Source organism: Cottoperca gobio, chromosome 2 (genome assembly GCF_900634415.1).
Source record: "Cottoperca gobio chromosome 2, fCotGob3.1, whole genome shotgun sequence".
NCBI classification, from domain to species: domain Eukaryota; kingdom Metazoa; phylum Chordata; class Actinopteri; order Perciformes; family Bovichtidae; genus Cottoperca; species Cottoperca gobio.
In genome coordinates, this window is record NC_041356.1 from 6422733 (window position 1) to 6434344 (window position 11612).

At 40.7% G+C, this 11612-nt stretch overlaps 1 protein-coding gene across 1 annotated transcript; it reads left to right on the forward strand.

Annotated features, from left to right (window-relative positions):
• Positions 1 to 3332: 3332 nt before the first annotated feature.
• Positions 3333 to 11058, forward strand: LOC115019231 (sodium/myo-inositol cotransporter-like). The gene is made up of 5 exons (XM_029448692.1): positions 3333 to 3357; positions 6144 to 7170; positions 7275 to 7470; positions 7940 to 8067; positions 8161 to 11058. The coding sequence occupies exons 2-5, from the start codon at positions 6534 to 6536 to the stop codon at positions 9384 to 9386; spliced, it is 2187 nt and encodes a 728-aa protein (XP_029304552.1). The 5' UTR covers positions 3333 to 3357; positions 6144 to 6533; the 3' UTR covers positions 9387 to 11058.
• The last annotated feature ends 554 nt before the right edge of the window (positions 11059 to 11612 follow it).

Here is an 11612-nt window from a genome sequence, read left to right on the forward strand (position 1 = left end):
AAAATATCACCATTAAAAGGCTAAAGTAAAGAGATATAAAATATCACCATTACAAGACTAAAGTAAAGAGATATAAAATATCACTATTAAAAGGCTAAAGTAAAGAGATATGTCTTCAGTTTACTTTTGAAGATATTGAGCGAGCTTGCCTCCCTAATGTCTGCAGGTAAAGTATTCCATAGCTTTGGTGCATAAGTGCAAAAGGCTGCATCCCCGATGTTCTTTTGGATGTTTCTGGTAACATTTAATAAACCAGTAGTGGATGATCGTAATGTTCTTGGGGGCACATAGTTTATTAGAGAGTTGGCAGTGTAACTTGGTGCGGTTCCTGTTTAGGGCTTTGTATACAAGAAGGAGGACCTTAAAGTCAATTCTAAAAGTTACTGGAAGCCAGTGTAGAGCGGCTAACACTGGACTGATGTGGTCTCTCCTCTTGGTTCTAGTCAGCAGCCTCGCTGCAGCGTTTTGGATGAGCTGAAGTCTCTCCGTTGTTGTTTATGGGAGGCCGGTAAAGAGTGCATTACAGTAATCGAGTCGGCTTGAGATAAAAGCATGGATTAGTTTTTCAGCATCCTTTTGATATATAAATTGTCTGATTCTAAGGTGGAAGAATGATGCTTTTGTCACCTTGTTTATGTGGATTTAAAGCTTAGATCTGAGTCTATGATAACACCAACTTGTGACTTCAGGTTTAATCAAAGGAGTAAGTTTCCCCATGTTATTCAGCATCATCTCTCTTTTTGCTACAGGACCTACTAGTAGGATTTCAGTTTTGTTCTCATGTAATTTTAAGAAGTTATTGCTCATCCATTTATTTATTGCTGACACACAGGTGGTGATGGAGTTAACAGCTGTAGCATCATTTGGTTCAGCAGAGATGTACAGTTGTGTGTAGCTATGGAAGACTGTACACAATGTTTCCTCTGCTGTGTCATCTAGCATTCTTTTTTTGACTACTGTCTCTCTTTTGGTCTTTGTTGAGATTAGGTTAGCATTAAAAAACACAGTGATGGTCAGATATTGGTAATTCGATTACTGAGACCTTATCGATATCCAGCCTTGTCGTTATCACTAAGTCTAGTGTGTTACCATGCTGATGGGTTCATTGATATTTTGTTTTAGATCGTAGCTATCTAGTAACTTTTCAAGTTCAATAGTCTTGGGACCAGACGTAGTGTGTGCTGAGCGCTGATTATTTTGTCTGGTAGTAATCAAAACAGGAACGGCATGACATATTAGAACATTGTGGTGACCAGTTTGGGGGGGGGGGGGGTGATGTCCATGAGTGTGCTTTTAGTATACGCCGAGGGGGAGGTGCGGGGGATGTCTGGGAGGGGGGAGAAGAACGGGGGATGATGGTGGTGGATGATGGTTTAGAGCGGGGGGGTATTTGAGGTGTCAGTTTAAGACCATCTTTCACCAATTTGTTCATCCTGTCATTAAAAAGGAGGAAGGGAGAGGAAGATGAGGAGGGGGAGGAGAGGGGGTAGGATGCCTCAATGTTACTCCACAGAATTCCAACTTCATCCATGTCTGGCGGTGGAGTTGAAGGACTGGGGTCCTTGGTGTGCAGGCTTGTTGTGGCAGGTGCTGCAGGAAGGTCACTCGCTCCAGTTATTTGGATGTCATTATGGTGGTTATCTGGTGATGTGGGGGATGGTATCTCCTTGCATTTAGCCAAAGTTGGGTGGCTAATGGCGTAGTCCATGTTGGAAGCGAACAGTTTTTCTCCAAATCTATTGAGAGAAAGTCATTTCTTCTGAAAAGGCCTCTACGCTGCCAGAACAGATTGAAGTTGTCAATAAAGTTCACTTTGTGCAGGGGACAGGCAATTGATAGCCACCTGCTGAGCCCCAAAATTCTGCTAAAATGATTTACTCCTGACCTGGCTGGTGGGATGGGACCACTGATGTATGTTTCAATGTCTTTAGAGCCTAGAACTTTTAGCAGTTCAGTAAAGTCCCGTTTTAGTGTTTCCGTTTCTCCCCATGAGATATCATTTTTCCCAGCATGGATAATAATCTTGTTCACAGATTTACAAAAATATTATAAGAATTCAAATACTAAATTAATATAATCAATATGTAATACAAATTATAAATACTAAGAATAATAATTAGAATAATACAAAAAGAATAATAATCAACATTAGAATTCAGGGGAGACAAACAGGAAGCCTACATTTTATTTGATGGGGGGCGGTAAGGGACCTGGATAATGGATAGGGGGGCGCTGGCCCAAAATAAATCTTTTTTTGAAAAAGGTTGAGAAACACTGATCTAAGCGCTGCTGTTATTATAAGACTCACAGTTTCTCAGCACTGTTCTCAGTACTTGCTAGGTACCTGAAGGCATCATGGTAAACGCAATGTAGTCCATAGGTTGTCCGTCTGTCCGAATTTCTTCACATTTGACACAAACGCTCACTTGGACTCAAGCATGAACTGATTAGATTTCGGTGGTCAAAGGTCAAGGTCACTGTGACGTCACAAAACAGTTTGGCTGTAACTGAAGGATTCAAATGTTAATTATGACAATTTCACCATAAATGTTTAACAGGATAAAATTATGAAGTGATGACATTTTGGACGGACCTGAAAGTACACTGCAACTTTGTGGCGGCATATAACATGACCATGTGTAGCCGATGTATAAATGATAACATGTTTTATATTTCAAAAACATCCATTTGTTCATATTTTGTTGTAATAATACTCCTTTTTGTATATTTATTTCGAGGAGTCTTATTTTGTTAAATATGCTTTTATTTTGATACTCTGAAACCGGCACTTTCCGGAGACTGGTGGAGGTTCCGCTGAAGAGAGTGGAGCATGTCCAAAAACCCTGACAGTGATGTTACTGTATGATGATGACTTTAATGTGTTTCTTCTGATTTAACGGTAATTTACGGACAAATTACGGAGAAAACCAACGGTCAGAGACAATAAATGCTTGAAAAGGCAGAAAATCTCCTCGTTATTTCCTGATTAAACACAACATCAACGCAGAGTCCATCGTGGTGTCAGTCGCAAACCGGCTACACATTTTTGTAATACAATTCCCAATTGTCACAACTACCTTAATAAATATTCTTAAAATACCATGTTATCATGTACAATGTACACACAATATAAGTGAGAATATAAACTATGTAATAAATTCTTAATTTATTTACTTATCATCGTCCTCATCATCAGATGTTTTCCCGCCTCCACCCAGGTGATGATGATGATGCTGCTGTGGGCGGAGGCTCGCGCTCTTGCTCGTGCTGAGGATCCTGCGGGTCCGAGACTAAAACAATAAACTTTCCGCAGCAAACACAAAGTCTGAGAGACGACACGGAGGAGAGCAGCTGTAGGTGAGTCTCGTGTTATAACTGTTTAAAGTTTAAATATCGCGACATTCAAACGGGCGCGTGTTGTCTCATTCTGTATTTAAATAATAAGAGTTGGGTCTCGTATGTTTGTGAAACTCTTGTTTAATTTATTAACATATTATTTGAATCTTGTAGTAATGCAGAAAATAAACGGATACAAGAATTTTAAGAAATATATTAAGAAAAATATGAAAGTAGGCACTGTACTGTAATGTGCTGGAAAGCCACATACTTTAACATTGTGTAAGATTATACATGCATATTATAGGAAACTGTTTTATTATTATCTCACTTGCAGTTCCACAGAAGGTATTACAGTAATACAAAATAAATCATAGAAAATAAAACCAACCATATGTTCTACCGTATTTTTGCATAAACCATATTTTGTATAAAAACTACAGGAAATTCATAGAAATAGAAAACTTTTCATTATACTTTCAGTGCCACAAAAAAGTTCATCCACAAAATGACAAAATGTTGTTAAACGCAGCCCCCATCTACTTAAATCCTTCAAGACTTTTCTCTGATGCATTTTGAAGGCATGCGAGAAGAAAAAAAAATTATTTTTAAGAATTCAAGATACCACAGGGTATCATTGTGTGGGTGAAGTATTCCTTTAGGTGACGGGGCAGTAAGGTAATCCAGAATTATCCAGAAACAACAGTCCAGTGGTATTAAAAAAAGTCTTTCTGTATTTAAAGACACCTGTGGCTGCCAGACATTTAGTGCATTTGAGCTTTTACAATAGACAAAATGCAAAATGAAGATTAAAATGTATTCAAATTGCATATCTTGATTTGAAACCCTATGGTTGAGACAGCATAGCAGTAGTGACTCCCTTTGTTCAATGTAGTAGAATAAAATAGAACTGCTATGAAACCTGCAGTTCCCAAACTTGTTTGACAATAAAACTCTTAAGGGCTTTGTATTAACCCCAGATGTCTTGAAACTTGAAATGATAAAACCTCTGTTTACCCAACATTACACTCGCAAGTAACCTACTACAAATTATTATATATCAATATTGACGAGAGTAAACCTGAAGTGGAAATATACGTCTGGTGAGGAAATGTCACTGATACTGTTGTTCCCAACTGTGTACGCTGGTGAAGCATTTTCATAGTGACCGTACAGAGCGAAAATAAAGCGAATGAAGCTGTGTGGAGATATTTCCAAAGACTTGTACACATTCATACAGTCAACCCCAGCTGCCCTCAACCGACCTGCAACAAACATAAACACCAGCCCTGATGCAGGACCCTCATACTGCAGAAAATACAGGTAGTTATTACTAGAGAACAGCTGAGATGGGACTTCAATAAACCAGCTTGTGTTTGGCAAATTCCCCATAGTTTCCATGTTACCAGCTTGGTCTACCAAAGCATTTGGTCATAGTAGTTGGCAATTATTGTATTCTTAGTCTTCTACAATAATAAACCAACTGCAAAACAAGACATTTGGGTGGATCAGACTCTCACCCAGGAGGTGTTTGTGTCCCGTGGGGAACTAAATGTCGTCATGTTATTTTAAGTTTAATACGTAAAGTCATTACGTTAGTACGTAACCACATCACGTACTCCGTCACATATGTAGCGTCCCGTACTTATTTGAACCCAAACCTGGATCTTTTCCTAAACATAACCAAGTATGTTTCACAACGTTGTAAATAACTGTCACATGATTAACTGTCACGTATTTAATAACGGTCATATGTCGTTTTGGGAGTAACTGGCAATCGACCTATTCTGTTGTTTAGGGATGAGGGCGTGTTGCATTTAAAAACATTACCTTAGGTTGTGAGAAACTGATTTTTCATTTTCTTACATTCTTAAACCAAACAATTACCGTAATTAGTATAATAAAAATATTAGGTACCTGCAGCCTTATACCCTATTAAAAAACGCAACAGCAGCACCAACATGCAGACATGCTCAGTGCTAATCATGCTTCAGTTATGTTGTTAAAAAAAGTACTCGATATCCTCCGTGCCTGGTAAACGCCCGCTTCTTTCAAGCACCACACTATAGAAATGAAATATATTTGGCGTTGGGAGACGTGAAAGATTTGTAACTTCCTTTGCAAATTTCTCATGAAAATGTGATTAGAGATTAACCAGCGGTCTAACCAGCCAGTCTGCAAACTGGAAGAGTGAGTCTGAATGAAAGCACTGAGCTTCGGGGCTCTTATATAGTCTAAAGCTATGTCACTCAGACAACTGTTTGTCATGCTCCTTCACCCTCTGAAAAAGTTACAACACGAGGAAACAAAAAGCTTTATGAAAGGCTCTGCTGTGCAGGTGCATCGGAAAGACGAGGCAGAAAAGAAAAGAAACATGGGTTCAGTGTTTACACAGCTTGCAGGGGTCTTGATATAACCAGGGGTTGCATTAATCAAGACTTCCTTCATGTACAAAAGCATTCATGTAGATTTGTTGACATTTAAAAAATAATATAACTTCACAGCATTAGGCCATATAAAAAATACAAGTGATATAATAGTTAAAACAGAAGGTCAAAGAAATGAGCAGCAGACTTAGAGTGCAGATGATCAGTTTGCTGGAGTACTGCTCAGCCTGGGAAAACAGTTGTATGATGATTTTGGGGGAACTAAACGTGCAAGGTAGGATCTAATGGAAGATGCATTATGGGAAACGTAGGATGCACTGTTTTTTGATCTAGGTAGAATTCTCAAACTTGGTTACAGTATGTTGTGCATTGCTCTAGAAAAAAATAATGATCTTGTTTGTACATTTGTGTTTGTTGCAGGATCCAGATTTTTAAGCTTCTGCAGTCGAAACCCAGTGACAATACATCGCCATTTTGCAAGCTGTCAAGCTACAACCTGCATTGGTTCCCAAAACTGAGATTAACTTCAAAGGAACAAGAGACAGTTATCTGACACGTCTGCTTGATAACTGCTTTATACTTTATATATGGCAATGTGCAGACGACTGTATATGATGATTTTGTTGCCCAGTTAAAAAAAAAGAACCTTTTAAAAGGGATTAAAATAGGAATCTGTGACTTTTTTAATTAGTGGCAATTCCAGTGTTACTTCAGTGTATCTGCACTTCATAACTAAATATAAAGTGCATAGATATTGCACCTGGACAAAACAGTGTTCCTTCTGTTAAAGAGGGACAAAAGTGCTCAAACATGGCCTCCGCCACCATGGAAGTGGCCGACATCAGCGTTGTAGTAATCTACTTCATGCTGGTGCTAGCGATCGGTTGCTTTGCCATGCGGAAAGCAAATAAGAACACAGTGAGCGGCTACTTCCTCGCTGGTCGCTCCATGAATTGGGTGACTGTAGGAGCATCTCTATTCGTCAGCAACATAGGAAGCGAGCATTTCATTGGACTCGCTGGATCGGGTGCTGCTAGCGGGTTCAGCGTGGCTGCGTGGGAAATAAATGCTCTATTGTTGCTGCAGTTGTTAGGCTGGATATTTATCCCCGTGTACATTCACTCCGGAGTCTACACCATGCCGGAGTACCTGACCAAACGCTTCGGCGGGAACCGACTAAAAGTGTATTTTGCAGCGTTATCTCTCGTCCTGTACATCTTCACAAAGCTGTCCGTGGATCTCTATGCCGGGGCGTTGTTCATTAAGGAATCTTTAGGGTGGAACCTCTATCTGTCAATAATCTTCCTCATCGCTATGACAGCTTTGCTGACAATCACTGGAGGACTGGTTGCTGTCATCTACACGGATACGGTCCAGGCATTCCTCATGATCGCCGGAGCACTCTGCCTTACAGGCATCAGCCTCTTCAAAGTGGGAGGATTTGAAGGTCTTTATCAATCTCCTTTATGCATGAAGTTAAACCATTAATACCCTGTAATCAACTGCAATGTTACGCTTTATGCTGAACCATTTCTGCCATGATATTTTAAGGGATGAGGACCAAGTACATGCAGGCTACTCCAAACATAACTGCCATCTTGCTGTCTTCACCAAACCTGACGTACTCTGCATCCTGCCATCTCCACCTCCACCCGAAGCCAGATGCTCTGAAGATGCTTCGGGGCCCGAGGGATCCAGACCTGCCTTGGCCCGGTTTCTTACTGGGCCAGACTCCTGCCTCTATTTGGTACTTGTCCAAGTCTTTCCACGTATACTGACTCCCTAACTGGTTAATTTATATGTCGTGTTTGTGTGTGTGTGTGTGTGTGTGTGTGTGTGTGTTAGATAATTATTAATCCACCTTGCATTTCGTTTTGAGATGGTGTCAAGCTCTTGTGGAAAACAGTGAAAATATATTTGGTTGATTTCCATGTCATTTTCTGAGCACATCCATGTTCCCCAGAAGAGCTCCATACGCTTTAATCAAGGTTCATGGCTTTCCATCCAACAGTTGTTGGGATTTTTCAGTACGGTCCAAAGTGGTGGGCCGACCCATTCACATTGCCATCCCTGGAGCCACGAGTTTAAAAGTATCCCTAGCCAACAATATGCTAGTCCTGGTAACGGGGTGTGAACTAATGTCATTAATTTAATGCTAGCTGATACTTTACAGAGGACTAATTGTTACCGCTAAGCATCCTCCCCATGTGTTCCAGGTACTGGTGTGCAGATCAAGTGATTGTACAGCGGGTTCTGGCAGCGAAGAACATCGCCCATGCCAAAGGTTCTACGATCATGGCTGGCTGTCTGAAAATCCTCCCCATGTTCATCATTGTCATCCCAGGTGGGGCCATTAATTGCTTTTTGAGTAACTTACACCTAAAAGCCTGGCTGTGGACTCGCTGAATAATTGATTTATTTGTCATCTTGATTCCAGGGATGATTTCCAGGATCTTCTTTGCTAATGAGTTGGCGTGTATCAGCCCTGAGCACTGCATGGAAGTGTGCGGGTCTGCGTCCGGCTGTAGCAACGTGGCTTACCCGCGGCTCGTCATGTTAGTGATGCCCGTTGGTCTCCGCGGCCTGATGATGGCCGTCATGATTGCAGCTCTAATGAGCGACTTGGACTCCATCTTCAACTCGGCCAGCACCATATTCGCGTTGGATATCTACAAGATGCTACGAAAGCAGGTGTCACCCAGGGAGCTGGTGATAGTCGGCAGGTTGTTTGTGGTTTTCATGGTGATCATCAGCATTGCCTGGGTGCCGGTCATCATCGAGATGCAGGGAGGCCAGATGTTCTATTACATCCAAGAGGTAACAGATTACCTGACTCCCCCCATAGCTGCTCTCTTCTTGCTTGCGATCCTGTGGCATCGCTGCAATGAGACGGGTGCCTTCTGGGGTGCGTTGGTAGGGTTTGTCCTCGGAGCAGTGCGTCTGATTTTGGCATTGGTCTACCGCGAGCCTAGCTGCGACCAGCCTGATGATCGGCCATCTTTCATCAAAGACATTCATTTCATGTATGTGGCAGCCATCTTGTTTTGGGTGTCAGCTTTGGTGACTGTGGTTGTGAGTCTCTGCACTCCTCCGCCCACGAAAGAACAAATCAGAACCACTACCCTGTGGGGGTTAAACAGGAGAAAGAGACTAAAAGAGCAAGAAAAAGAGAAAGCTGGAGAAGATATCACTGCTTTGAAGCCTCTAAACCACGCAATCCTAAATGGCAACAGTTCGTTCGTTAAAGAAAAGTGCCAAGACCATCTCAACGGCATTGAGGCCATTCATGAAAATACCCAGCCAAGTGAGGCAGTCATTGCCAGCGACATAGAATCCCACAATCCAATCCGGAGTGGTTGTCACTCATCGATTTCTGACCATACAATTGTAGAAGAGGGAGAAGGGAGAGGAGTGAGGCTTGGGGAGGAGGAATGCTGCCTTGGAGGAGGAGGAGTGGAGGGTGGGAGGTGTTTGAAGGCTTTAGAGTTTTTCTGCGGCTTCCAGGAGAAGCCGTCTGAAGCTCAGGTCCTCACAGTCCAGGAACATGAGAAGATCGTGGATGAGCTTCTCCATGAATCTACACGAACCAAAATCCTCCTGAACACAGGACTGGTGGTGATTTGCTCTGTCGGGATCTTTCTTTTTATCTATTTCTCCTTATAGGCTCGTTTAAGTCCAAGCAGTGGGACACGATTTTCCAGGAATGAACTGCAGGTAAGCTATCTTTCAGTTTTCTATTAACAATTCATAAAACAAAGAGCATTGTGAACAGGAAAACTGTTTTCTTTCATTAGTCAAATTGCAAATTTTAAGGCCTCCTGTATTCACAGTACAGGCTTCTGTTCGTCCTTTGTCTGTTTCCAGCTAAATTGGATCTAGAAACCCAATAGATTTGAAATATGATCAGGATTAAGCTGAGGACCCAACTCTTGAAAAGAGCTTTGTTTTGTAATAGAACAAATTAGCATTATAAAATGTATTTTCTACACTATATATGGTTTAGTTTGTTTTAAACAAGCTAGCTCTTACAACGTGTCCACTCAGGAGTGGATGGAATTGCACATTAATTCAAACCTGACAACTTTGTGAACTGACCATCTAGTGTGGACGATGAATTGGAAAGATGCAAAAGTTTATGGATGCAGCCGCCCTAATTCAGACACCGGAAACAGCACTGTCTGAAATAGTATTGATCTTTTTATCGAGGACATTGTATCAATTAGTGGGGAATGCACAAGAGTGCAACTTGAAGCCTTTTTTAAATGTTTTACTTCACAACGTGACGTTTGTACGTCCTTCTGCTGTGTGGGATGTGTACATACACTTGGTGCCATACAGCTATACGACACCATTGTGTGTTATACTGTTAATGATCCTATTATGTTTTAATTTTTCTTCTCAGTCTTTTATATCTCAAAGGGTAGTTCTTCCCAACACATCGGAGAGTGCTAGAGAGTTCCGCCATGTTGTCATAACACATGCACATGATACATATGTTCTGCTCAAACGAAAAGTTAAAAAGTAAGAAACTTGTTCTGAGCTGCACACGAGGAAGTGTTGGGGAAAAAAGCACTTAACGAGAGCTTGTGATATTTATATTTTATTTTCTAACCCTGTTATAGAAGTCAAAGGGTTTCCACTCTTTTCTTTATGAACATAAATGTGAATTATGGTGTTATTGTATTCATTTGTAATAGTAGATGTGAAAGGGAGTTCTCTCCTGGATCAATCCAAAGAATTGTGTCATTGTAAAAAAAAATCAAAATAACTCGAGGTTTATTTTTCTCAATGTGGCTATTGTGAAGATTTCTGTTAACGTTTCATAGTGTGCTTGTAAAGCTTCATTGTGGGATTACTTTTGCATTTTTTAAGATGTCATGACTTTAGCAATGTGCTCCTGCCAACTGATTCTTTCTTCCCTTAACTGCACAGCACCGACGTTTTCACTGCTGAACTTGATACCTTCACTCACGGGTAATGTCTTAACGGAAAAAGAGCATCAAGTCAAACTGCTTTTTCTGGTCCACTGGCATAATTTAAGACGTCAACTTTAACTGTAAACATACCCAACGTTTTTTTTGGTCGTTTGGTTCAGACTAAAATATTTTAACAAGATGGATTTGAACAAATTTCTTCTTCAAACTAACTACTTTAGTTTACAACCAAATATCTGCAATACTGATGATATTCCTGTCAGCCTCTACTTTAAGTGCTAATAAGCAAATGTTAGCATGCAAGCCCGCTAAACTAAGATGGTGAAAATGGTTGATTCTGTAGACGTCCTGCTAAAGCTCAGCATGTTAGCATCATCATGGTGGGACCATTGTTCCCCCGCTTTGTAATACTGGCCTTCTTTTATTAAACTTTTCCAAAATGCAAATGTTGGCTGCCTCTCGATCTGTCTTATCTCTTTGTGTCCGTTACTGAAGCGTCATGCCCGACAGGGTTTCAGCTTTTATTCTAGGATTCTTTATTACTACAGAGACTGCTTGATTCTGATTGGCCAACAGGTTCACAATATTTCCCATTTACCTCGGACAAAGTGCGCGTATCCATGACCCAGTACCAGGCTGTAATGCCCCAAAAATATTAATATAGTATAATTAAAGTGGCTGTGTTATAAACACATTTATCTAAAGAGATTACTTTAAATAATGTACTTCGTCATATATTCAGTACTGGTTCTCTTTACAGTCATTTGCCATTTGTAAGGCATATTTTGGAAACTGCTCCCATTACCAGCTGCATTTGTTGCTATTTAGTTACCGGTATTCAAAATAAAATGCAGCACAAGAAGACCTGAGGCAAGAACAGTGACCCATGGTATGTAAAACAGACTGACACATTCTCTAGTAAAAAGCACAACAACAAGCAGCAATCATGTCAGAT

Excerpts from the sequence above, each read along its gene's own strand:
- LOC115019231 (XM_029448692.1), top strand. The coding sequence starts at position 6,534 with ATGGCCTCCGCCACCATGGAAGTGGCCGACATCAGCGTTGTAGTAATC. Across the intron at positions 7,471-7,939 it reads CAGACTCCTGCCTCTATTTG|GTACTGGTGTGCAGATCAAG; the intron begins GTACTTGTCCAA and ends CATGTGTTCCAG. Across the intron at positions 8,068-8,160 it reads GTTCATCATTGTCATCCCAG|GGATGATTTCCAGGATCTTC; the intron begins GTGGGGCCATTA and ends TCTTGATTCCAG.